Here is a 27525-nt window from a genome sequence, read left to right as displayed (position 1 = left end):
CGTGGGAAAAAAAGTTAAGCTATGTTGAAAATGAACTATATAACTTGCGGGTGGGAAAAATTGGGAGAGAGTGAGTGAAGGGGTAACATTGTGCAAAAAGAAATGTACTCTTTACCTGAATTATGTAACTGTAACCCCACTTTACATCATCTTTATAATAACAATAATTTTTAAAATCAGGAATGACTCTGCCATTTATTTGATTAAAAAAGAGTATAGGAAAAGTAGGTTTGTCAGGGAATTGCAGAGAAAAATCAGGAGTTTGGTTTGAGGTATGTTAAAACAGAGATGCCTATTTGCAACCAAATGACTATGGTAAAAGTATAGGATCTGGTGTTCACTGAAGTTGCCTAGGCTAGAGAGAAAATTATGAGAGTAATTATGAAACTCATGAGATTAGAATACTATTACCTACATGGAATGTGTATGAATTAAAAGAAAGTAGTATGACTGAATCCTGGGATGTCAGGTTGAAGAGATGAAGAAGGATCAGTAATATAACTAAAAAGGAATGGTGGGACAGAGAATAAAGACAGAGAGGTGCTACAGAGACCCAGTAAAAATAATTACTAAAAATGATGGAACTGAGGCATAAAAATAGACCTAAAGATCAATGAAATAGAATCAAGTCCAATGTAAATTTTTATACTTACACTCAGTTGACCAAAGTGCAAAAACTAGTCAACGGAAAAAGAATAATTTTTCAACAAATCATGCTGGATAAGAATGAGGTTGAACCTCTACCATATATGAAAAATTAACTCAAAATGGAATAGATTTAAATGTAAGAACTAAAACTATTTTCTTTTTAAAAAGTATTGAACTGTGACTTTGGATTTGACGATGGTTTCTTAGCTATGACACCAAAATCATCATCAATATCAGAAAAAACAAATACATTGAATTTCATCAATGTATTCTACTTCATACCCATTATAATGGCTAGAATTAAAAAAACTGTTAGAAAAGATGTACAGATATTAAAATCTTGGGGCTGGGAATATGGCCTGGTGGCAAAGTGCTCACCTCGTATACATGAAGCCCTGGGTTCGATTACTCAGTACCATATATATAGAAAAAGCCAGAAGTGGCACTGTGGCTAGAGTGCTAGCCTTGAAGCAAAAAGAATCTAGGGACAGTGCTCAGGCCCTGAGTTCAAGCCCCAGGACTGGCAAAAAAAATCAATTAAAATCCTGTATACATTGTTGGTGGGAATGCAAAATTGTGCAGCCTTGTAAAAAATGGCACAGTAATTCTTAAACAAATTAAAATCATCATATGATCCAGCAATTCCACCACCTAGTATACATACATGTAAAAGAAATGAAAACAGAAGATATAGATAAGAAGGGTCATGATTTAAGGTTAGCCTGGACAAAAATTCAGGGAGACCAATCAATAAGCCTGGCATAGTGGTATATTGCTGTAATCCCAGCTATGCAGAGGTAGGTAGGAGGATTGTGGGCCTATCTGAAAAATAACTAATGCAGGAAGGGGTTGGGATCATAGGATAGCTTAAGGGATAAAGCACCTGCCTAGTAATCAGGAGGCCCTGAGTTTAAACCCCAATATCACCAAAAAAAAAAAACTTTTAAGAACAAAAACAAGAACTCATAAATTCATAAACAGGTACTTGTATACCCATGCTCAAATCCTCAATTTTCATTTTATTCAGATAGATAAATGAATATCATGTGATATATGCACAGAGAAATATTATTTAAGCTTAAAAAGGAAGGAAATACACTGGTGGCTCATGCTTGTAATCCTAATTATTTAGGAACCAGAGATCTGAGAATGCTGTTCAAAGCCAGCCCAGGCAAGAAAGTCCATGAGACTCTTACCTCTAATTAACCACCAGAAAACCGGAAGTAGCATTGTGGCTCAACGTGGTAGAGCACTAGCCTTGAGTGAAAAAGCTTAGGGGCAGTGCCCAGGACCTGAGTTCAAGCCCCAGGACTGGCAAAAATAAAAATAAAATAAAATTCTAGCCACAAAGGACAAATTCATTAAAACAGTCATATTCACAGAAACAAAATAGAATGGTGGTTGGCAGGATTGGAGTTCAAGGAGCATGGGCAGCTAGTGTTAATGGTTACAGAGTTCCAGTTGGAAAAGATGAAGAAGTATGTGGATGGCAGTGATGGCTTGCAATTTTACATTTAAAATTGTTAAAGTGACAAATTTTATGTTACAAATACTTTATCACAATAAATTTGTTAAACACAAGTAAAATATTTTATGAAGAAAATTTTTATACTTTCAAGGATGTCATAAAAAAGTGGAATACTTTTCTTGAATCACAGAATCAGAAAAAAACACATATAAGGAATATATCCAACAAGGGACTTATTTCCAGAATATATAAGAACTCTTATAATTTGACAATGAAAGATTGATTCAAAAGGGCTGGATATTTGGCTCAAGTGGTAGAATGTCTCCCTAGCAAGCATGAGGCCAGGCCCTGAGTTCAAAGACTAGTTAGTTCTGAAAGAAAAAAAGAGATAAAGGTTTTACATAGACATGGGGTGGGGAATGTCTAGCTCATGAGCCAGACATATAAGGCTGGCAAAGACATTTGGTACATGATGAAAACAGACACATAAACTTCCACTGGCAATTCTCTATAGCCTATGATATTTTAATATCTAAATGGCCCTTGCTAGAAAAAAGGTTTCCTATGTCTGCTAGAGAAAATAGAAAAATGGCCAATACATACATAAAAAGATGCTTATTTCACATCCATTGGGATATGTATAGATATAATAATTGTTGTTAATGAATCCAAGAAACTAGAACCTTCATGTTATTCCTAGGAATGTATAACCACTTTTGGAAAACAGTCTTGTTTTTTCTTCAAAGTCTTAAACATTTGGTTGTTCATATGATCCAGCAATTTCACTTCTAGGGAACATTAAAGAGAATGGAAAACATATGTCCACACAAAAACTTGTAAGTAAATGTCCACAATAGCATTATTCATAAAAGCCCCAAATTGGTGGCAATTCTCTAAATGAGCATCAATCGATACGTAGCAAAATGTTCACCCAATGGATGTTATTCAGTCACAAAAACAGATGAAGTAGAGGTATGTGCTGAAACACTGGGGAGTGTAAAAACATCAGGCTACCAGGTGTGGTGATTCACACCGTCATCCCAGCTCCTCAGGAGGAGAAACAGGAAGGATTTTTTTTTTTTTTTTTTTTTAAGGCTAGCTCAGTCAAGAAGTCTGAAAGATCCCCACTTCCACTTCAACCAATCACTGGGTATGATGAAGTATGCTTGTCATCCTATTTGTGAAGGAAAGGTAAACAGGAAGACTGTGTTCCAGGCTAGCCCTGGAATAAATGCAAGATTCTATTTAAAACATAACAAAAGGAAAAGGGCTGAGGGTGACTGATTAGAAAGTTTAAGGCCTTGAGTTCAAACTCCAGTACCACCAAACAAAACAAAACTTATAATTTATAACTTATAATGTATTATGCTAAATGAAAGAAGCCAGATACAAATTGCCCGTGTATTGCATGATTTACAGAAAATTTACCTAATATGTAAATCCATGGAAACAAAGTAGCTTATTGTTTGCTAGATGCTGAAGGCAAAGAGGATTAGATAGTCACTGTCAATGTGGTTCCTTATGATGTGATAGAAATAGTCCTGTATTAGATAGCAATATTTGAAAAAGAAACTGATGTGAATATTTTTAAAAGATTCTTTAGACTATCCACATTTTAAGGGATTTTAAAGGCAAATGTTATGATATGTGAATTATAACTGTAAACTTACATCTAGCAAGCATGAGGTCCTGAACTCCACCCAAGTACAAGGGAAAATAAAGCTATTAAAAACAAGGAAATGATCATCAATTGTGTCAAGCTACTGATTAAGAAGACTAAAACTGGATCATTAGTTTGGTGATATGGTGGTAATTTGAGGGCTTTGATCAAAGTTAGTTTAGTGGAGTGGTAGGAATTAGAGAATTGAATTTTACACAATGCACATAACAGTATGTACCTTGCACATACCAGGAAAAAATAAGAAGATAAGCAAGAAAGAGCTTGAGTTAGTGGTAAGTCACACTGGTAAACTTAGACCCGAAAAGATCTAAAGCAGCAGAGTGAGGAGAGCTGCTTTCTTTCTCCAGTGCTGTATTGTGGTTGAATCCACTGTAATACAGGATCAGCTTACAGGCTGGCTACTGTTTATAAATTTTGAGACTATACTGTGAAAAGTCTCTATCCTATCCCATTAGATTTCCCACCTGACATCTTTCCCAACCAGATGTAGTTACATGCCACATAACATTCAGTCAATAGGCTACTTATATAACAGAATGTAGCCCATAGTGTGGGCATATAATAGATTACACCATTTCGGTTTTTAAGTATACTCTGATGAGGAAATCACCTAACAATGGCTATCACCAAACTTAATGATAGTACTACTATCACTATGTGATGTATAACTATATCAGCTTCTTAGATAACATTCCTTGGATATTCTGTCTTGCTTTGTTTTTTGCCAGTCCTTGGGCTTGAACTCAGAGCCTGAGCATTGTCTCTGGCTTCTTTTTGTTAAAGGCTAGCACTCTACCACTTGAGCCACAGTGCCACTTCTGGCTTTTTCTATATATATGGTGCTGAGGGTATCAAACCCAGGGTTTCATGTTTACAAGGTGAGCACTTTACCTCTAGGCCATATTCCCAGCCTAATGCTTATATATTTTGCCAATTGCTTTCCTTAGGTGCTATACCAATTTGCAGTCCCATCCACCAACATTTATGAGTACCTGTTCCTTCACACTTTTGCCTACACAATATGCCTCATAATTTCAGTTCCGCCTTAGGCAAATTAATCAGGACAAAAGAGGACAACCATATTTACATTTAAAACTGGATGAATACAGCATGTTTTTTAGATAAATTTAATTTTGGTTGGGAGAAGAAAATTTAAAACTACATTATCTCCATACTGCCTAGAAAAAAGTTCTCAGTTCCTGTAGTCGAAAACCATTCCATTTCCCAGTTCTCAGATAAGCAACCCTTAGCTGGAAAAGAAAAGGGATATAACTCCATGTAGGGCAGTTGGGCCCTTGGGAAAAGACCTATAAGTGGCTCCTGGATGTGCCAGAAATAAGGTTCTGTGTTGGCAAAAGCAAGACTAGGAAAGACAGGTCGTGGTGAGAAATTCCCACAGTTGCCTGTGGAGTTAAGAAGTTCTACTAATGCTGTTAGGAAACTGAAAATCTTATCCCAAAAAGAAAAACATGGAGATTTAACACAGGACTTTTTCTCTGCCTTTCTGATCCATATGAGCAAATATGTCTCATCTCCTGCTCTTGCTTCCAACATTGACTTTATTCTTGAATATCCTAAAAGTCCTGCAAAAAAAAAAAAAGTCCTACAAACTACTTCTGCCCAGATAGTCCTCATTCCTTTCTCTTTTACAAAGGTTCCCCCCCCCCCCAACCCATGAGACAGAGCCTGATTATGTAGCCTAGACTGGCCTCAAATTCTTGACTCTTCAGTTTCATCTTCCCAAGTGCTTGATGGGATTATAGGTATGTACTGCCACACTCTCTCAAAATATACTTTCTATAGTCCCTCCAATAGACTGAGAATTCCAAGGACAGAATGCCCAATGCCCAGAGGCATTGTACTCATTTATATTTATTTATACTGATTCATGCCATGAACCTCACCCATCACTTGCCACCATACAAGTCCCAAGCTGTCCAGATGGACTGCCATTCCAAGACAGCTGGGATCAATCCAATTACATAGAAACTCAGAATACCTGATGATATGTCTTCTGGTGAGGGATGGCTTGCCTTTTGAACTAGCTCATGCAAAAGTTTTTTCTGCCTCAGTCTTTTCTCTCTTAGAACATTTTTAAAATTGTCGATGCACTTGCTAAGGTAGATAGTCTCTGCACATACTTGTTCTAGGCGAAGTCTGCCTTGTTTAGGAGATTCAGGCCTGGTACACATCTCATTTCCCAAACATGGGGCCAGAGGAAAACTTGGAAAGGAGTGTGCAAGAGGCAAGTTATTAGAAGCAAGAGAGAAGTTGCTTGGGTCTTGAGAGATTTGTTCGCCTTGTGTGGAGGTGCCTGCGCCACCAGAAATCACACTAAGCAAACTCTCAGTGCCCTGACTTCCAGGACTCTCTATGGAACAATCCTGGGCACCTCCTGAACTCACTATCCCAAGAAGCTGATCACTGTTCTCTGATTGGGAACCACTTTCATTGCTTTCCAGGTCCTCAGGACTCAGTGACCCACTGTTATCCAGCTTCTGAAACACTCCCTGCAGGGCTGAACGAAAGTGGTGAATTGCTCGGCCCAGTTTAGTTGTGTAAAACTTGATTTCCACATCCTCACTCTCCTGTGAGTCACCCAGCAAACAAGAAGACTTGTCAAAAACATTCTTAAGGACCTGAGCAGCACATTCTTCCTCTTCATTCAGGTCAATATGAACCATGTTACTGAAGGTCTCAGGTCCTAAGATCATTTCCTCCATCATGCTATCAGAGCTCAAAGTGGCAAACCTTCTGGATTTGTCTGCCAAAAGGTCCTCCAGCTGTTTTGAGCTCAAAATATTAAGGCCAGCCTCACAACTCAGAAGCTTGTCCTCTACATTCACTCTCTCTGTCTTCAATGACCCAGGCAGTGACAGGCAGCTCCTGATCTCACTTTTATTGCTGTAGTCATTTTCTAGCTTTGCTACTTTACATGCTTCAAGTTCTTGGCTGAACTGTTTGAAAAGCTGAGATTTCCCCAAATCTTCCTCTTTGGAGATTAGCACTAAGGTAGGATCCTCAAGTTGATGGAGGGGAGACACAGAAGCCTCTTTCCCTGCTAGTTCATCACAGCTGCCATTGATAACCTGGGATGCCCCTGATGTTCCATTTACATCCTCTGGCTTAGACACCTCACTTTGCTTTGCTAAGTTGTTGTTGAGGAGGAAGCAAGAGTCTTGCTGCTCAGAAACCTCATGTTCTCTATGTTGATTCTGAGTCTTCATCTGGTATGATCCTGTCATAGGTACTCGGTCCCCTCTTTCCATCTGAAGAACTGGTTTGCTCTGCTTTAAAGAATTTTGACTGCAATCCTGAAGTTGTTGCAATGATGATATAGATTCTTTTGGGGGATTCTTACAGCCTGGTAGCCCATCTGGTTCTTCTCTGGTGGCAACCCTGACTCCAACACTCTGCAAAAGGATGGATTTCTGCAAGATGAAGTCTCTGTGCTCTAGATGGGCAAGCTTCACCACAGTGGGCCTAGGGGCAGGAGCTGTGCCTTCCCTAAATGCCTCTCTAATGTATCTTTCGCACTGCATGCCATTAACACAGAGGTGCTTGGCTAGGAAGTTGTCTACAAGTTCCATAGTATTTTCTGAATCTTGTTCAGGAAGTCCGTATAGGTAAAGGATGGCTTCCCCATCATGTCTTTCCATGTGGGGTTCCTGGGCCTTTTCCTCCTCACATAACTTGGCCAGAGAGCTGCTTCCTATATGCAAGCCTTCTATTTCACTCAGCACTGAGTCTACGCAGCTAGACACTTCATCAACTGAGCCACGGACTTGGTTCAAGTGCTGCTGCAGCTCAGCAATCTCAGTCTGAAGACGGCTGATGCCTTGTAGTTCTCTGATAATATAGTCTACTACATCACCCAAAGGCTCTTTCTGTTCATGACTATAGGCCTGGCCATGGCCTCTGGACAAAAGGGACTTGGCTTGGTTCTTTTCTGAGAGCTCTTGGCAGCTTGTAGTAATGCTGGCAGATGAGAGGTCCTGAGAACCAGACTCTGAAACACAGGCACTAGAATCCAGAGGAAGTTGGCTGTTGGCCTGCTTCCCACAGCTGCAAAGCTGGGCCAGGTCCCCATCTCTATCTCCACCAATGGCTGAGGCTGTTGACCCACAGCAAGGGGGCAGGGAATTGTCCTCTGGTAAGGATCCAACAGGTTCTGAGGATTTGCCCTTGATGCCATACATAGTCTCTGCCTTTGCCTTATCTAGGAAAAGCCTGGAGGGTCCCAAGGTGACCATGATTTCTTCCTCTGACTCTTGCAACAATCGATTCATTTTCTCCTCAGGGTCTGGGAAAGGAGGCTGTTCTCTACTTCTCTCCCTTGTTTCTTGTCAGGATATTTAATAGAAATAGCCTTGGAAGGCAACAGCCTATTCTGTTCTTTTTCAGTCTGTTTCTAGCAATTATTGCTGGCTGATGCCTTGGGCTTAGCCCACAGTGCTTCCTGGAATGGCCTCATATATGGCCTCCAAACCTAGCACATATTATTGGATCCTGGATTCTTATCCTGTAGCTAGTAAAAAAGGAAAATGGTGCATCCATCAGAAAGCAGTAGGATAAGTTTAATCTGTCAAGAATTAGAAAAGGAATAAGAACATTAACTTTTAAGACAGTAAAAACCAACCACAACTAGCCTCCCAATCTTGGCTTTAAAGACTGTTGGCAGGGTTCTCTCTTTGGCTTCCCTTTCAAATACTGATGAGAAATTAAATCAAGACTTTTATACTCTTGTCAAGTATGAAAGGCATCAGTATTGAGACAAGCTACTGGCAGGTACATGAGGTAAGGACAATAAGTGACTCCTTATTTAACCTTAACAAAATTTGATGCCAGTGTGGCTCAGGAATGAATGAACAGATGTTGAACTGCAAGATCTCAAATCACAAATACAATGGAAGACAAGACAAGGGATATTCCTTTCTTTTCTGTTTTGTTATTCTGGTGAAGACTTAGATACTCTACAGTTGATCCCTTTCTGGATTTGTAGCACAAAGTATCTCCCTTTGTTTAGCAACAAGATTAAATTAAATTTGGAAGAAAAAGCATTTCTAATTCCAGAATAATCCAATTCCAGAATAGTATGGCACAGTCACTATCCATAAATTAGGTGACAGGCGAGCACTTTACCACAAGGCCGTGACATTTAGCATATTTGGGTCTAGAGGAACAGGCTCTCAGACAAAGGAATACATGATGATGGGCTTAGAACAAAATCAGATGAATTCTCAGTGCTCTTGAAATCCACTTATTAGCCCCTCAAGGCTTGTTATAGACAAATCAATACCTGGTTCAGCTTTACTGGCCCATAAAGGATCTTTCAGGATACTATGGTAAGTGCTTATCAGCATACTGTCACTGCTCAAGTAACAAAGTTACTCTAATACCCTAATTGTCCTAGTGAAAGTAATGCATAGAAAACATGGACAGTTGGTTATATCACAGAGGACTCCAGGATGCTTTGCTCATCTCCAAAACATTGGAGGCAGACCTGCTATCAGTCTTGGCCCTAAACTCCATGCCATTGATGACTGTAGTACAGAGATGAAGATTTACTTAATTTGAGGTGAGCATCCACTGTATTTTTTTATTAGAAACATGCAAAGTGTAGGGAAAGAGCAGGGTGGAAAACATAAAAGGTAAGCTGAGACCTAGGAGATACAATGGGAGGAATGCCAATACTTTCTGGTTCTTCTAGGTCACTCTGAAGGCTTAGGAGGAGATATGCTACACTTACATTCTTTGGTAGAAGGTAGTTTCTTCATTCCAAATCTTCTAAAAGCCTACCTCTTTTTATTTTACTGAAGTTAATCCCAAAAGAGGAAAACTGCCTTAAAGAATGCAAGCTAACTATTCTCACAACAACTCATTTTTAGGAAAGGTCACCATCTATAGCAATATTCTGTTGGCACTATGCTTCCCTAGATGAGGAACCAGAAGGACCAGTCACAGGACTTGGGATAAAGCTAAAGCTGACTTCTTTTACAGGAGATAACTAGGTCAAGAACTGAGAGACAAAAACTAGATGAATTCCCATTTCCTATTTTCCCCTCTTCTCTTTAGCTCCTCCAAGATCTTTACTTCAACTTTACTATCCTCTGGGGCAGAACAGAGGCCCAATTCATCCGTTATTGCTTTTCAACATCTTAAAGAACAAGGACCAATCATACACCTAGTCTGGCCAACTTAGTCTAGCCTTTGAGGATGTTCTTTGCATGTAACCTGAATTCCAAGAGTTGGGCCTGGTGTTCAGCTGCCTAGGCATATCAACTTCCAATTCTAAATTTAACCCAAATTCTTCTGTCCCTCTTCCCACAAGTAAAAATATCTCTATTTCCAAAAATATTCCTTTCTTTTTTCCTCAGACATACAGGGACTAGGTGTCTCCAATTTGGTGTTTTGGCACCTGGTGTTAGCCTTAAACTCTATTGCTCTACAGGAACTGGATATCTCAATGAACCTTTCAAGTTAGTCCCAAGGGAAAAGACATCTTACTATACAAAGATGTAATCTCTGTGTATAAATATCTGAAACCATGAGCAAGTGCTACTGGACTGAAGATCGGGACACTTAAGATTGGGCCTCACTTCAGCAGTGTGACCTTTGATTAAATTCTTGACTTCTTGGTGCTTTAGTTTTCTCACCTAAAAAGTGGGGGAAAATAATTATAGGAGTATTCTAAATGTAAACCAAGAAACTAGTACTAGTTTAACTATGAAGAACTGCAGTGTTCTTATTACCAACACAGCAAGTCCCTGAGTTGAGGAAGCATAGAAACAAATATGTAAATCAAGTATCTAATCACCTAAATGATATATTGAGTGAACCATGACTTCTATTCCTGCCCCAGACTTCTTCCTATCCCTTCCTAATGGTCTACAGCAGTGCCTGGAATCTCATCAGTAGAGTGCTATCCTTTAATGTAGTCTTGCTTTCTAGAAGTTTTCTTTCTTAAAGTAAGAAAAGAAAAGAACAATCACTGGATTCCCCACATTTCACTTGAATTTCAGCAAGACTTGTAGCCTCCCCCCCAGGTAGCCTGACAACATGAAGAAGGGTCCAAAGAATACAAGAAAAAATCCTTTTAAGTGAGGTACAGAATTCACAGATATTCAGGGGCCAGTATCACTTCAGTTCAGATGTGTTGTTTGTCAGGAAGAAAATGAAGTTGATTCTCCCATTACTATGTCAATGTAGGTGATGTTAACCTTGGGCCTATCTGCTTCTCCCCCTCAGTCAACACCCTAGATAGACTCAGCCTGGCTTTATGGACAGTCCTTCCAGTGCTGGCCACATAGGAGGTAAACTACATAGTCACTTTCTATGGCCTTTTTTTGTTTATTAAACTTCTTTCTTTATTGTCAAAGTGTGGTACAGAGGGGTTATAGATTCATATGTAAGGCAGTGAGTACATTTCTATGGCCTTCTGAAGGACTGACTATAGAGCTATTTGGTTCCCTATTTCAACATCAAAAAATAAATTTCAAACTACAACTGCCATATCACCTTTCCTTAGGCCCAAACAGAAAAATTTGTTTTTCATATTAAAGAAACAAAACTCTCTAAACCTTCTTCTGAGTTAGTAGCCACTGTCTCAGTATGAGTTCTGAATTAAAGAATTACCTGCTAGGGATAAAGATTCCACAAAGGTACCAAACTCACTCAGTCATTGGACCTTCAGGCTCTAAAGCAGGAGACAAGCTCTTTGAGATGACAGAGGATAAGCCAATTTACTTCACTTAGAACTCAACAGCATACCAGAAGTCAGAATGGGCATGAAGGCCAACCCTTATGACAAAGGGACCCAATTCACCTTGTTCCTCAGCCTCTCTTTGATACCACTGTCTACAGGAATGAAATGACAAGGGTCAAACTACAGAAGAACCATCTGATCTCTCTATCAGTTTAAATAAATGAGTACCTAAGCAGTCTTCTAAGTAGTAAGTTATGTGGCAAGGATATAAGACATAGCCCCTGCTCTCAAATATAGTAAGGTTTAGAGAGAGAAGAACATAATCACACTATGAAATAATACATGTCATTGCCAATGTTGTAAAACAAACAAAACAAACCATGTTTAATTCAAGGGGCAAAGAATGGGAAGGAAGTGAGAGGCAAAACCAGGAGAGGTAAGGATATGAGATGAAATAAGGAGGCTTTAGATCTCCTTAACTCAAGCCTAGCCCTCTAGTTTCCATCAAGGTACTCAGTGCTGTTACTCTGCTCTATCTTGTTGGCCTATCCATTCTGGTTAACTCTCAAGACTTCATGCAAGTACTGTCTAAACTGACCATGGCTTTCTGTATTCTTTTCCTGAGGAAAGCCTAATACTGGGAGGAAATATGGTGCCCTTTCAAGGAATATCTGCATTTGAAAAGGAACACAGCAAAACAAAACAAATTAACAAAAAAGATTAAGGCTTTAATGATAGAAAGCTAAGAATTAGATAGAGCAGGAGGTAGACCTTTAATCATACCTCATGAGCACTGGCCTACCAAAACTAAGAAAAAAAACTTTCTCTGACTTGTCAAGTAAACATGATTATAAATGTGACTATTCCTTGTGAAAATTGCCTCTGACCCAAATCTTGGCTTGGATGAAACAACTAGGGGCCACTGGGGATAGGCAAATATTCTATATACATATATCAAGCAGTCTCTCAATTTGTGTGAAACAATCCCAGCAGGCAGTAAGCAAGAGTGCTGAGCCTTACATAGAGGACAGATTATTCCTGGGCCATTTGCCAGTTTTGCTGTATGATTAATCTGGTAAAAGGAATACATTTCTAGGTTCACAGCAGGTAATGGTACTCTTAGATGTTAATCTTTGGGAAGGAACCAATGTCTACAGGGTATCTTGTCAGGGCAGTGATCAGGGCACAAGGTATAAAGAGTGATTTTAGCTAAATAGAATAGACAATGCCCTACCCAAATTAAGAATTTAGCATGTTCATTCCTAGGACCTGTCAGGAATATGTTGTAATGGATCCTGAGTAATTTCGAGTTTGAGTAATTTTGTTTAACTATCATAGTGCTTTTCTAAATTTTGAATTTCAAACACTATAGGCAGAGCATCTCAAAAACCCAATTGCCCAGCTTTTTTTTTTTTTTTTTTTTGCCAGTCCTGGGGCCTGAACTCTAGGCCTGGGTGCTATTCCTGAGCTTCTTTTGTTCAAGGTTAGCACTCTATTACTTGAGCCACAGCACCACTTCTGATTTTTTTCTGAGTACTTTATTGCAGATAAAGAGCCTTATGGACTTTCTTGCCCAGGTTGGCTTCGAATTGTGATCCTCAGATCTCAGCCTAGAATTACAGGCATGAGCCATCTGCACCTGGCTTGCTCAAGTGTTCTTGACATAGAAGTATGGCCTTGTTGTTGTCATTGTCTGCTTTGGGGTCCACTGTGGCTGTGTACTCCATTTCACAGGAAACTATGTTTAAGTTGTTTCTGAATATCTACTGCCTAGAACAGTGCCTTATTGTATCAAGCACAAGGCCTGGCACACAGTACAAACAGTGACACCGAAAGAGAAAAGGAATTGATGGCAGAGCTGAATTAGAATCCAGGTCTCCTACTTTCTAATCTACTTCTGTTTCCATGGCAACATGCTGCCTTCAAGTTCTAGGTTTCCTTCTAGACTGATGGCTTACAACCTGTTTTCATTGTAAGAACTAAATTGGAAATTCTCCTCAATAATACTTACTCACAATTTTCTGGAAACTCACTTAAGGACAGAAATTGTCAAACTATCAATATCTGGTAAATCTCTCTCTAGCATATTAATTACCTGGAAGATATTTCTCCACTGGTAGGAAGAGGTCCTAACATGGTTCCTGTCATCCCTAGAGCTGCTCTGATGGGCCTAGAGTAGCACTAACCAATAGAAATATAATATGATCCACATATGTTATTTAGAATTTCCTAGTAGCCACATAAAAAGTAATAAGTGAAATTAATCATAAAGGTTTTATTTAAACTAAAATTCCAAATATTATTTCAACATAAAATCAATATAAAATTAATTTAATTACATATTTGCAAACCTTTTTTATAGGAAGTCTTTGAAATCTTATATGTATGTTATCAGTGTAGCACATTTCAAAATAGACTAACTATACTTCAAGTACCCAACAGTCACATATGACTAATCGTTATTTTACTGGACAAGTCTAGAAGGATAGGGGACAACTAGGTAGTCTTCAAACCTTGTAGCTACTGCAAAGAGCAGGATGTCATCTCAGTGACAACAGAATGCTCTGTTTCTGTCATTTATCTTTTTTGCCAGCTCACTTTGATCCTAGCTGGAAGCAGCACCTTTCTATTTTGTGGCAGGCTCAATCCTCAAGGATACAAAGAACCAAGTATCAAGACCTCAATCCCAACCTTCCCCATCCCCCTCAGTTCTACCCTTTCTCAGAATCCTGTAGCTCTATGTAGCCTTACTTCAGTACTCTGGGGGGAAAAAAAACTACAGGGTAAACTTGGCTACTTCAATAGAAGCTACCACTTTCTCATAGAAGGCTTAGTCAAAAGCATAGACAAAAGCATAATGTCAATGCAGCTAGATCAAAGGTGCACCAGAGGGATATGTTATAATGACACACACACACACACACACACACACACACACACACACACACATGATTTTTGTTTACATGGTTCACATCATAATAACCCTGTGAGAGTTATAATCAGAATTTCATAGAAGAGAAAAATAGAGCTTAGAAATGCTTAGACTTGACCAAGGTCACTGAGGAAGGCTAGGATTTAAAAGTGGGTTTTCAACCTGTAAGGTTAATGTTCTTTCATTACACATGAATTATATAAATACACAATTGTGCGTATGTGTGCACATACTCAAGGCTAAGAAACTCAAGCTATTTATGTAGTATATATGAGAGGACTGAATTAATACATTAGATAGGACAATATAGCCTCTCCATACACATACAGATAAGGATGGGAACGTATTTTAAGTATAGATAAGAAGAGGAAGTCAACCTAAGTACATGTATAAACACATGAAAGGATAGATGATCTAGGATAGATGAAAGTGCACAGAAGGAAAGATGGCTTATGTATATTCATGCAAGATGAATAAGAGTTTGTCTATATGTAATATAAATTCAGAAAAGGAACAGACAGGTAACTTATAAACACATATAGATACATCACTAAGGAAAAACACTATTTGTACACAAATGTGCACATGTCCAGTAAGGTAAATACACATGCAACAGAGTACCCAGGAGGAATACATGGCCAGATTATTAGAACACAAACAAGTGCACATGAAGATTTTACCCTAGTGCTAAGTATGATAGTTTTCACCCATTATAATGACCCTCAGCAGCAAGTTGGCTCAAGCAGTTATGTAATTAATGTGGCTGCTCTGTATTCCACCCACAAATGCTTTGCTTTTGTCCCTGCTTGTCTTCACTCAGTCATACACTTGATACCACTTACCTTGGCTGCTGCAACCACAATAAGGGTTAAGAAAATGAAAAGAAAAAACAAAACACATTAAAACCACAAATTCTCAAGTTTTAGAATGCAAATTCTGCCTTTAAGAGGAAATCCATTCAGAAGCACTTCTTGGTTTGACAATGAAGTCACAGGATGAACTTTCTGAGCCACAGCACTGCCGTTTGCCCAACGACAGAGCCAAGGAGCTATTATTCTCAGTTGCACCCAGCTGGCTGGCTCCACAGTGCAAAGTTGCCGGTAGGAACAATGCCTAGCAGATACATTTCCTCACTGAAGGCGGGGCAGGAATCTCGCTGCTGCAAATCTAGGAATCCAAACTTGTCCACACCTCTTTGCACAGAGGGGATTCTGACCACCAGGCTGATGAAGACAACAGCCGTCAAACTTCAGCTGGATGTGGAATTCTAACTCATTCGATTCCGTGCTTTTGAGACTGAGAGGAAAGCAGGGCAGCTCTTGCTTCTGCTGCTGCTCCTCCTCCTCTCCAGCTGCTTCCTGCCTGCAACCTCCCATAGGGCACCAGCCCTCCTCACACGTTGCTGGCGCACACACCCCCTTCCCAGCACACTCACGCACACACAACCCTTGCCAGCAAGCTCACTCACACACCCTTGGTGAGTGTCTCTCTCTCACTAAATATAGACTCTACTCTCTCCCCTCCCCCATTTCCTTCCTTCTTTCTTCTCTCCCCTCCTTCCTTCTCCCCTATCTATCCACTTCTCACAATGTCTGGACTACCAAATATAAAGAGAGACATGAGACAGTCTATACTTTGGCAAGATCCTAATCTCAAAGAAACCAAAACACAGCAAGAAACTGCTGGAGCACAATACAAAGGAGTCTTTCCTTCTAAAATAAGCTCTAGGTTGGTTGGTTGGCTTTGTGTGTGTGTGCACACACACACACACACTGATGTCAGCCTGTGGAGAAGGTGAAGGACAGTTAAAGTGCCCAACTCAAGTTCACATCAAATACCACAATCTTCTCAGAGTACACATATAGTCTAGTTCTGTAAGAGAACCCAGACATTAGAATTTTTCCTAGACTGCCAAGTCAGTGAGTAGGAACAAAGAGGGGGTCTGTCTTAGCTGAGCAAGCTAAGATAGACTCTCAACTACAGAAGTCAAAGGCTGAACTGGAATCCAGAATTCAGAATTCGGTAACCTAAAGTACTATTACATTGACCAAAAACTGTGTAAGGTTCAAGATCTTGTTTTCATGATCCCAAACTTACCCAATCTTCTTTGCCAATGGCTGCCCTATCTCCTTGGAGACTTTGCTAGTCCATTGGCTCTCACATGGTCCTTCTTCCTTACAACTCAGCAATTCTAACTATGATTCATGGAAAAATTAGCCTTGTTTATCTTCAAAGATCATTCAAGTTGGTCAGAGCAACATAACGTGTAAGCCAGGGACCCTTGAAGCTGTGGGCCATAAAATGCCAAGATCATAAAACACGATGATGCCTCTTTCTAGTCTACAACCACAGGTAAGGACAAAAAAAATTGCTTTTCCTGCCTAGAAAACCTCAGAATCCTCAGTATAGCGCTTTGATCAGCCAGTAACAATCCAGTGAAGTCATTCCTCTCTGCCTTCCCTGAACTTGATCAAATAAGAAATGGTCTTCCTCTGCCGTAGACCTCAGGCCAACAGTAGGTAAGCAAATTTGATTTACCCAGAATGCTCAGGCTAGGCTATCAAATCTTTTACCTGCTTGTCACAATCCAGAATAGAATGTAGCCTCATTAGCCCAGGAATCAGGTAGTCTATGGGGGCTATCCACCACTGTAGAACTGGCAGTTCTAGATGATGGATAAAACAAACTTTTAAATTAGCAATGATTTCCTTGGCTTATACAAGATCCTAAGGCAAAAGGACTGACTTCAAAGCCAACATTTGCCTCCCTACTGCCTTCTTCAAATAACATTGCTTTCCCTTCAACCAAGGAAGAAAATTTAGACTCCAAAAGATGCTGAACAACCCATTTCTTAACCAGCTACCTCATTATGTAGCCAACACTGACAGCAGAGCAAATACCTCCTAACCCAGTTGGAGCTGGCTGGATGACAGAAGAGATAAGGGCTGACAGCACAACTATAACCACATTTAAATACAGAGGGAAAAATAACTTGAAAACTGTCAAATTTCAGTGGAAGTCACAGCCAATTTATAGTAGAGTTTCCCAGAGTTGAGCCAGGAGTAAGAGAGAGAGGTAAAAGGTTTAAAACAAAAAATATGGGGAAGGCTGATTAAACCAGAATCCCCTCCTCAGCTCTGTAGCCATGCATAAAGAGTCAAGAACAGCGAGTAGTTATCAGGTTTGGATCTGGGCATTCTATGATGAAAAGAAGCTCACTGTCTCAAGACTGGAGAAGATCTCCCAAGCTAGGACATTGCCTGTCCTATCTACAGTGACTCCAGGCCTGCCTGAGGCCCTGAGTGTTATTCTGAAGGTTAATGGATCCTGTAGTGCCCAACTGCCTACCAAACACACCCAGTGCATCATCAGAGCAGCTTGGGCTCCCCAGAAAAATGAAAAGTTAGACAACAGATGTGTGTTTAGGACATAAGGCACAACAAATTTTTCTACCTTTATGGCCTTCAAACTTTACATGAGAGCTCATTTGGCTCAGATAGCAAATTACCCTTGTATCTTACTATCTTCTCATGTTTCAGCAAGAGTAAGAAGGAAAACAAAATGGTAAACAACAGTCTGTATAAGCTCTGGTAATAAAAAGGGGCTCTGTTAGCTGTCATTCTACAAAATATCAGATATCATGTGACCAGAGGATAGAAGGCCTCCTTTGGCAAAGGTAGGTCATTTCTATTTCTTGAACCTTGTGAACACGAACACAGCCTCCTCTGTCACAGTGGATCTGGCCTTGGGAATCCTACGTACGCTAAGAGGATGAGGTGCTTTTTCAAGTAAGAAATAACACAGCACCCACCTCAGCTGGGAAGCTTTTTCAGAGCAGGGCTGCTTAAGAGCTAGCTGGGCAGAAACGGAAAAACAGATTGGGTTAAGAAGGGAAAGGCATTTATCCAGAAGCTGTGAAATGCTCTCAACAGACATTCTCAAGGTCTGGTTCCCAATTTAAATCTTTACAGGGATCTTTGCCTAGAGACAGATGAGTCAAGATGGAAATTCAACATGAGACAGTGACACTCACGCAGAGTTGTGGGAAGGTTCAGAGCAGCAGGAGCTCTAAAGGGGAGCTGAATGGGTGGGTTACTCAGAAGACCACCTGGTGCACAAAATCCCTCATTAACTAAAGCATCTAAGTGGTTTCACAGGGATATTGGAGGAGGGCCTCACCAATTACAATTCTCCTCCTCATACAGCCAATCTATGTCTCCCTACAGCCAGATATAACTGGTTTGGAAGCAAAGAACATGTCTACTCCAAACCTGACTTCCCTTTTCCAGAACTACTACTTGATCCTACATGAGTCAGGACCAGCAAGTGCCGATCTTATATATTATCATGTTGATAGCCACATAATATGGTACAAAGGATGAGGGATCCCCAAGTCTATCATATGCAAGAATCAAGGAGTCAGCAAGAATTAAGAAATCCATTTGTGAGTATTTTCCTCCCCTACACTGGAAAAAGGCCAGAAGCAACATGAAGAAGCTGACATGTAGATACACAGCTAGAGTTTGCTTAAGGTGTGAGGAAAATGATTTGTTCTGGTGCCTGAGAAAAATCTAGTTTCATAGAATTGTGCTCGCCCTAAACTAGTCAGAAACTATATACAGACAGAGAATGATGAGCAATGGGAAGAGATCTTCCTTCTTCCCTCAGGAATATGCTACCCCAGGGGAATGATGAACCTGGCAAGAGATGTGCTGATGTGCTAAGACATAGCTGCTAAGCAGCTTAAATCAGACCCGACAACCTGCAAAGCAGGCCTAAGGAATAACAAAATTGCTGACAAAACTCAGTCCTACAATCAGGTCAATCACTAGACCTTATTAACAAAATCTTGAGCATAGAGAGCTAATAAAGTCATTGGGAATGCCCAGTTAGACAAGCTTTTGGCCTGTCCTACCAAAGGCCATGGTCCCATATCCATTTCAGGACCAAAGGATTAAAAACTCTTAATCAAGGCAGCATATATATTACTTCTCTTGCACATAACCTTGGTCAAAAGTTGCAACTTCCAAACTTGGGATTCATGCAGGTCCCAAACTAGTATCTATTTATATATGCACCCAGCCAATCTATAGATTGCTTCAATCTGTATAACCAAGAGGAGCCATGGTGCCAAGTGCTGATGATTCTCTAAGAGAAATCCAAAATTTCTTGTTTATTTAAAATTTGAAAGTTCATGGAGAAGAAAATATCTTATTACTAAAAGAAGACTGACTTGATGTTGATCTAATATTCCCTGTAGTTCTTTCTGGCTTGTTCTGAGGTTTGCCCCTAGGCAAACCTAAATCTGGAACATTGTCTTGGATTAGGCCTCTGTTTCTATTAGCTTTTAGAAAATATAAATATAAATGTCTCTAGATTCAATGAGAAACCCCAAGGAGGAAGTTACTGCCATATATTAAAAAATATCAGGTATAGAATACTGAAATGCATACAGAAAGACAACTAATATATAAGGGGGGAAAGCAGCTAAGTGCTAATGGCTATAATTAATTCTAGCTAGTTGGGAGGCTGAAATTTTAGGATCAAGGTTTGGAGCCTGCCCAAGCAGATAAATTCTTATCTCCAATAAGCCACCCCAAAAAGTCAGAAGTAGAGCTGTTGCTCAAGTGGTAGAACACCAGCCTTGAGAAAAAAAAAAAGTTAAAGGACAGTGCCTAGGCCCTAAGTTCAAGCCCCAATACTGCTCCCAACACACACAAAAAAAGTAAAAGAAAACAACACTTCAAAGAAAGGCAGTGAATTTACTTTTGTACTCAGTATAAACTGAACTATTATATAATAAAAATTTTGAGTCCCCTCCTCAAAATCTGTATGTTGATATCTCACAAGATGATAGAATTTTGGGAGGTGAGGCCATTTAAGGTCAATAGTCATGATGACAGAGCCTTCATGAATGACATCAATGCTTTTTAAAAATAGATCCAAGGGAGCTCTTTCATTCTTTCTGCCATATGACACATGGTGATATGTGTAGACTGGAACATGGGCTCTCACCTGACACTGAACCTGCCAGTTCCTTGATCTTGATTCTCCACAACCAGAACCATAAGAAATAAGTTTCTGCTGTTTACAAGTCACTGGGTTTATAGTATTTGGCTCTGGTAGCCTGAATGGACTTCAACAAATTGTCATTGTTCTCCCTCCCCACAAATGTATATTGAAATTCTTGAATTCTTTAGAGATAGGTCCTTATAGAGGTAAACAATAGGTTCATACAGTCAGCCCTAATCACATATGACTATTATCATTAAGCAAAGGGGAAAATTACTCTGGGCACAGTAGTACATGCAGGTAATTTTAGCATTAGGGGGTTAAGGCAGGAAGATTGCAAATTTGAACCCAGTGTGAGCTATCTAGCCAGAACATGTCTCAGAAAAGTAGAACTGAGATTTGTTCTTAAAGATATTCATAGAGGAAAGACAGGGAGAAAAGGGGACTATTTATAAGCCAACAAAAGGACTATAACAGATCCTTCCCTCATAACCTTCAGAAAGAACCAACCCTCACTTTGACTTTGGACTTCTAACCCCCAGAACTATTGATGTAAGACATTTTTTGTTGTTTTAAGCTAGCTGCTATGGCAAACTCAGCAAACTACAACAAACCTTTCAAAAATATAAATTCCATAAAAAATAATAACTAAGTATTCTGTGAGGCATGATAAAACAATGTGATCTTTGTCCCAAAGGAGTTCATAACCTAGTGGAGGAAATGTTATAGCATAGGGCAACTGTTGTACCAGTATTATATATTTGAAGGGAGAGTAGTTTCAGATTCTGTGCTTGCATGACTACAGTGCCATGTACTGAGAAAGGAAACATAAAAGAGGATGTGGAGGAGGAAGACAAAATGATGAGTACAGCCTGAACATGTTGTATGAAGTGCTTCTACATTTATGGGATATCCATAGGCAACTGGATATGCAAGTCTGGGACTTATGAAAGATAACTGGAGTTTGCAGCTTAGGATTCATCAGTTACAGGTAAAAACATGGGTGAGATTACCTAGATAAGAAAGTAAGGTTGGAGGCACTGGGAATATGGCCTAGTGGCAAGAGTGCTTGCCTCATGAAGCCCTAGGTTCAATTCCTCAGCACCACATATATAGAAAAGGCCAGAAGTGGCGCTGTGGCTCAAGTTGGCAGAGTGCTAGCCTTGAGCAAAAAGAAGCCAGGGAAAACAGTGCTCAGACCCTGAGTTCAAGCCCCAGGACTGGAAAAAAGAAGAGGAAGAAGAAGAAGAGGAAGAGGAGGAGGAGGAGGAAGAGGAGGAGGAGGAAGAGGAAGAGGAGGAGGAAGAGGAGGAGGAAAGAAAGGTGGCAAAGAGAACCCTAGAAATCATCAAGTTTTAAGGCGCAAACAGGGAAGAGAAATGCTATATAGGAGATAAAGATGCAATGGTCAAAACTAAGAAAAGGACTTGAAGGCACAGATAAAACAAATGCCAAGGAGGAAGATTGTCTTAGGGAGAAACCAGTCAAGAGTTTTTTATCTCACCTGTCATGGGGAAAAAGTGCTCCAGGGTGTTGGTTTTCATGTAGAATGACCTTCCTAATTTGTCATCTTTGGCTATTTATGTCTGAATATCCTCAGGTATGTACCGAATAAGCACATTTTCTTAGCATGCTTGAAGATAGCAGTCTAAAGAATGGATATGTGCCTCTTTCCATCAACTTCAAAGAGTCTTATTTTATATACTATGGAAATTTAGGATATGCTCATTTTGAATTTGGTGGTAAATATCGGCTGTACTGTTGAATACAACTTGCCTTTTTAAGGATCCATGGTTCTCACTGTTGACAGTGTGCTTGTAAAAACAGGATGCAAGTTATCCCTAGATTTCCATCTTTCTAAGTTCATTTTGTTTCTTGGACATTTCCCAATATTTAATATCAATTGCTAACTTAGTATCTTCTGGGAGTCCATCTATTAAGAATTCTCTGACCAGGGACTGGGAATATGGCCTAGTGGCAAGAGTGCTTGCCTCGTATACATGAAGCCCAGGTTCGCTTCCTCAGCACCACATATATAGACAAAGCCGGAAGTAGAGCTGTGGCTCAAGTGGCAGAGTGCTAGCCTTGAGCAAAAAGAAGCCAGGGAGAGTGCTCAGGCCCTGAGTTCAAGCCCCAGGACTGGCAAAAATCAAACAAACAAAAGAATTCTCTGATCACCCTAATCCAATAGGCTTGTTCTCTACTTTTAAAGTCCTAAGGCAATGTTATGTTACATGGGTTAATCATTCATTCCACAATCAAATGATTATGATAGTTCTGTAATATCACTTCATTAAGTATTTATTTCCCAAAACTTTGCTGATTATCTACTAAATATTAAGAGCTATGCTAGGAATCAGCATTAGTGGCTGACCTCAGTACAATATAGAAAAGGAATTAAAAGCCTATGCATATGCAAGGAAAATGCAAGTAGAAAGCAGAAGTAACAAGAAATATGTGGCCAGGAAAAGAATCTCTGAAACTCTTAAATAAATATTTCATTTTTTCCTTATTGTTATTGTAATGATGTACAGAGGGGTTATGGTTTCAAAAGGCAGGTAATAAGTACATTTCTGTTTGAACAGAGTCACCTTTTCCCTCCTTTCCTCATAGTTTTTCCCTTACCCCTCCCTACTACAAGTTGTAAAGTTCATTTTCAACATAGTGTCTAGTGAGCATCACTGCTGCATTTGTTTACTCTTTGTCCCACCATTTCTGTGCTCCCCTTTTTTTCCCCCAAACAGATAAACTTACATACAAGACACCAAAGTGGTGAGACAAAGGAGAAAGGTTGAACCAATGCAACAGCAATACTTACAAGATAATATGTTGTAAACTGACGGTACAACTCAGGAGGCCAGGGGGAGTTGGGGAAGGGGAAGGTGGGAGAAAAATGAGGGAGGAGGGCTGGGGATATAGCCTAGTGGCAAGAGTGCCTGCCTCGGATACACGAGGCCCTAGGTTCGATTCCCCAGCACCACATATACACAAAACGGCCAGAAGCGGCGCTGTGGCTCAAGTGGCAGAGTGCTAGCCTTGAGCGGGAAGAAGCCTGGGACAGTGCTCAGACCCTGAGTCCAAGGCCCAGGACTGGCCAAAAAAAAAAAAAAAAAAAATGAGGGAGGAGGTAACAAGTTTGACAAGAAATGTACTCATTACTTACGTATGTAACTGTAACCCCCTCTGTACATCACCTTGACAATTAAAATAAAAAAATGTTAAAAAGTAAACAATAAAAAGGTACACAAATCAAAAACAGTGACAAAGGAGAAAACAAAAAGCAAAATAACAAAAACCCTCTTGTTTCCAATTCTTGAAGAACTAAGTATTTCTATCTACATATATTAGGTCTCCAAGGAATGAAGAGTGAAGATAAATTCTACTTTGAGGCAGCAGTGACTCCGTTTTGAAACCATAGCCATCTTGTTGTTTATGTTGAATTGTAAGAACTTGACTTGTTTGTGCTGAAACTGCTAAGCTGTAAATTCCTTAAACAAAGCTATCTTAAAGCCAGTCAGGCCCCACTTTGTGCTATCTGACCTTGGGCCTGCACAAGCTCTGAGGAATGGCCATGCTAGCCAATGATAAACAGGCACTGTGAGCCCACCCAGGCTGACAAAATATTCCATTTAGCAGGACAGGTTGTCAGAACCCAGACAGCCCAGAGACTGTTTTGATAAAGTCTGTCCGCCCTGGAATGTCCCTAGCCCCGAGCCAATCAGAATTGTACCCATACCCCAATCTAGCTCAAACACGTGGTTGCTTTAATTTTGTGGTTTTTTGCCTTTATAAACCCTGTAAGATTTTAGCTCAGGGTCCTCCTCCCTATCTCCGCTGCATCGGTGTATGGGACAAGGCCTGAGCTGCAGCCCGCCTGAATAAAGCTTTGCTTTTGCATTTTGGAACATCTGGCTCTTGGTGGTCTTCTTGGTGGTGGTCCTGTGACTTGGGCACAACAGGAATATTAGGAAGATAATGTCAATGTCTATGCTTAGTTCCTAAGACTTCTGGTTCAAACCCCTGCCAGATCTCTTACCTTCATAAGCCAGGATGGACGAACAATCTCTTTTTACAGATCATGAAAGCAAAAGTAAATAAATCGTACTATACTAAACCAAAAAGTTTCTGAATAACAAAGTAAACAAAATGAAAAGGCAACCTATGAACTTGGAAAAATGTAAGTAATGTATTTCATAAGGTTAATATACAAATTTTGTAAGAAACACAACTCAATAATGCAATTTTTAAACTAGCAAATTACCTGAACAGACATTTCTGCAAAGAAGACATAAAAGTATAGCCAACAAGTATATGAAAAGGTGCTAAACACCACTAATTACCAAGGAAATGCAAAGTGAAACCGCTATGCAATGCCACCTAACACTCAAGATAACTATCATCAGGAAGACAGGAGAAGGGGCTGGGAATATGGCCTAGTGGCAAGAGTGCTTGCCTTGTATACAGAAAGCCCTGGGTTCGATTCCCCAGCACCACATATATAGAAAACAGCTAGAAGTGGCGCTGTGGCTCAAGTGGCAGAGTGTTAGCCTCGAGCAAAAAGAAACCAGGGACAGTGCGCAGGCTCTGAGTCCAAGGTCCAGGGCTGGCAAGAAAAATAAAAAATAAAGGTTATTTAAAACCAAAAAACAGGGGCTGGGGATATAGCCTAGTGGCAAGAGTGCCTGCCTCAGATACACGAGGCCCTAGGTTCGATTCCCCAGCACCACATATACAGAAAACGGCCAGAAGCGGCGCTGTGGCTCAAGTGGCAGAGTGCTAGCCTTGAGCGGGAAGAAGCCAGGGACAGTGCTCAGGCCCTGAGTCCAAGGTCCAGGACTGGCCAAAAAAAAACAAAAAAACCAAAAAACAAAACCAAAAGCAAAAAGAAGACAAGTGTAGGAGTAGTGAATTTTACACTTCCTCCTAGTACCAACAGGTAGGAATGTAAATGGACATAGCAAGTATGGAAACAGTATAGAGGTTGCTAAAGAAATTTAAAAATGCAATTACTATATGACTCAGCAATCACTCTTTTGGGGATATACCCAAAGATGAAATCACCACTTCATAATGTACCTGTACTTCTATGTTGGTTGCAATGTTTTCCCAATAGCCAAGGAATAAAAACAATCTAGGCGCATGAGGGACAAGGTAACAAACAGTACAAGAAATGTATCCAATGCCTAACGTATGAAACTGTAACCTCTCTGTACATCAGTTTGATAATAAAAATTTGAAAAAAAAAAAAACAATCTAGGCACCCATTAGTAAATTAACAAAGTATGGTATTTGTACATGTATAACATACAAGCATAATAGAATTTTAAAACTGTGACTCTATAAGGATCATGGTTTGAAGCCAGCCCAGGCAGAAAAATCTGAGACTTTATCTTCTATTAAACATCAGAAAGCCAGGCATGGCTCAAGTATTAGAGTACTAGCAGTGAGCAAGCAAGGTGAGTGTGAGTCAAACCCTGGTACCAAGAGGGGGGAAAAAAAGAGCAAAGAAAGCAAAAGAGCAATATCTAACAAATTATCCTAGTGGGAGGCATGTGAAAAGGAAGAATGAAAAGTTACACTGTGACTCTGAGTGGGTGTTTGCAGAATGATGTTGATATTAATATAAGCAAAGAACAAAAGAATAAGAGTAGGCCAAGGAGGAAAGTTTTGAACACTTGGAAATTGTGAACATAGCTATACATGAAGAACAAAGCAATAGCAAAAAGGAAGAGCTAGACCATTACACTTGGGAGTCATGTGCTTAGAAAGCTAGCTGGAAGTCTGTTGGCTGCTTCGTACAGAAGCTGCCACACAGCATTGATGTAATGCTGACTCAATCGAAGACTCTTTAAAAAAAAAAAAAAAAACAGCTGCTGTGGAGATCTGAGATTAGACAAAGTATCTGCAGGGCTAATTTAGTACCAAATTTCCAACATACATAGGTCTTGGGTTTGGTTCTAACAGTAGAGGGAAGCCTGAGTGTAAGACTGTAGAAGGAGACAGGAATAGAAAAGGAACTATGTAAGATGAAAAAAGAGGAAAAAGAATTGAAAAAAAATCTTAAAAGAATAGAAGGCAAAAAAGGAAACTATAAAATACAATTTTTAAGCATTATGAAGTGCTACATGCCCATGAGACGCTTATCTCCAATTAAACACCAAAAATGTTGGAAGTAGGCCTGTGTTGAGCCACTAGTTTAAAGTTCATGGACAGCACTCAGGCTCTGAGTTCAAAGCCCCAGGACTAACACAAAACAAAAATACAAAAACAAACAAACTAACCCACCCATTTCTTTTTACTGGTTTGAAGACCCAGTTGATATCAATATTGATATTGATTTCTCCAGAGACAAGCAAGAGGAAAAGGAAAAAGGGAGTTAGGGTGCAATTGAAGGAAATTTGTACTGTGGAAAATTCAACAAGATATTGAGCAAATTAAAAAGAAAGCAGAGAGAAAGTATTTACAAATCATGTATTTTAAAAGGAACTGTAATCAAAAGTGGGAATCATTAATTGGAAATGGCAGAGAAAGCAAAAGGAAACTAAGCCTTAAGTACTCCTAACCTAGCAATAGAGTAAACAATGAGGTATTGCTTTCATCAGGGCTTCACAATACATACAGCCAAGGCTTCAGTCAAGATCAGAAGGTAGGAATACTTTGTTTCTGGTCACAGATATCAGGTAGGGACTACTAAATTGGCTACAAGACACAAAGCCTGTTGGGAGTGAAGGCTGTGTCAACATTCAAGGCAACAGCTAGGGTTTCTCCAGTCCATTGAAACTGTCTACAGCTGTGCTTGGGAAAGAGTTACTATGAGTTCCTAGAGCAGTGTTGCAGGCTGTGGTTAAGAATGATCTTTAAATATTCACCCTTTTAGGCAGGATTTAGTGGTGCATACCTGTAGTCAGCTAGTCAGGAGGCAGAGGTAAGAGAACAACAGTTTGTGACCAGCCAGGAAAAAAAAACACCAAACACCACATAAAAAGCAGAAAGGACTGGGGAGGGATGAGTCAAGTGCTAGCATGAAGCCCTGAATTCAAACCTAAATATTGCCAAAGAAAGAGTGAAAAAGCCACAAT

The 27525-nt window shown here is 39.9% G+C and overlaps 2 protein-coding genes across 2 annotated transcripts in view; both read right to left on the bottom strand.

The window, feature by feature from the left end:
• The window catches only part of LOC125338645, a 163284-nt gene that overhangs the window by 42717 nt on the left and 93042 nt on the right, over nt 1-27525 (bottom strand). The window lies entirely within an intron of this gene.
• Nucleotides 4749-8849, bottom strand: LOC125368022 (protein unc-13 homolog C-like). Its single transcript, XM_048368872.1, has one exon. It carries the CDS (start codon nt 8084-8086, stop codon nt 5705-5707), a length of 2382 nt encoding a protein of 793 aa, XP_048224829.1. The 5' UTR covers nt 8087-8849; the 3' UTR covers nt 4749-5704.

The sequence above is a fragment of the Perognathus longimembris genome, chromosome 1 (genome assembly GCF_023159225.1).
Source record: "Perognathus longimembris pacificus isolate PPM17 chromosome 1, ASM2315922v1, whole genome shotgun sequence".
Classification (NCBI taxonomy): Eukaryota; Metazoa; Chordata; class Mammalia; order Rodentia; family Heteromyidae; genus Perognathus; species Perognathus longimembris.
This window is presented reverse-complemented; position numbering and strand designations above follow the sequence as displayed.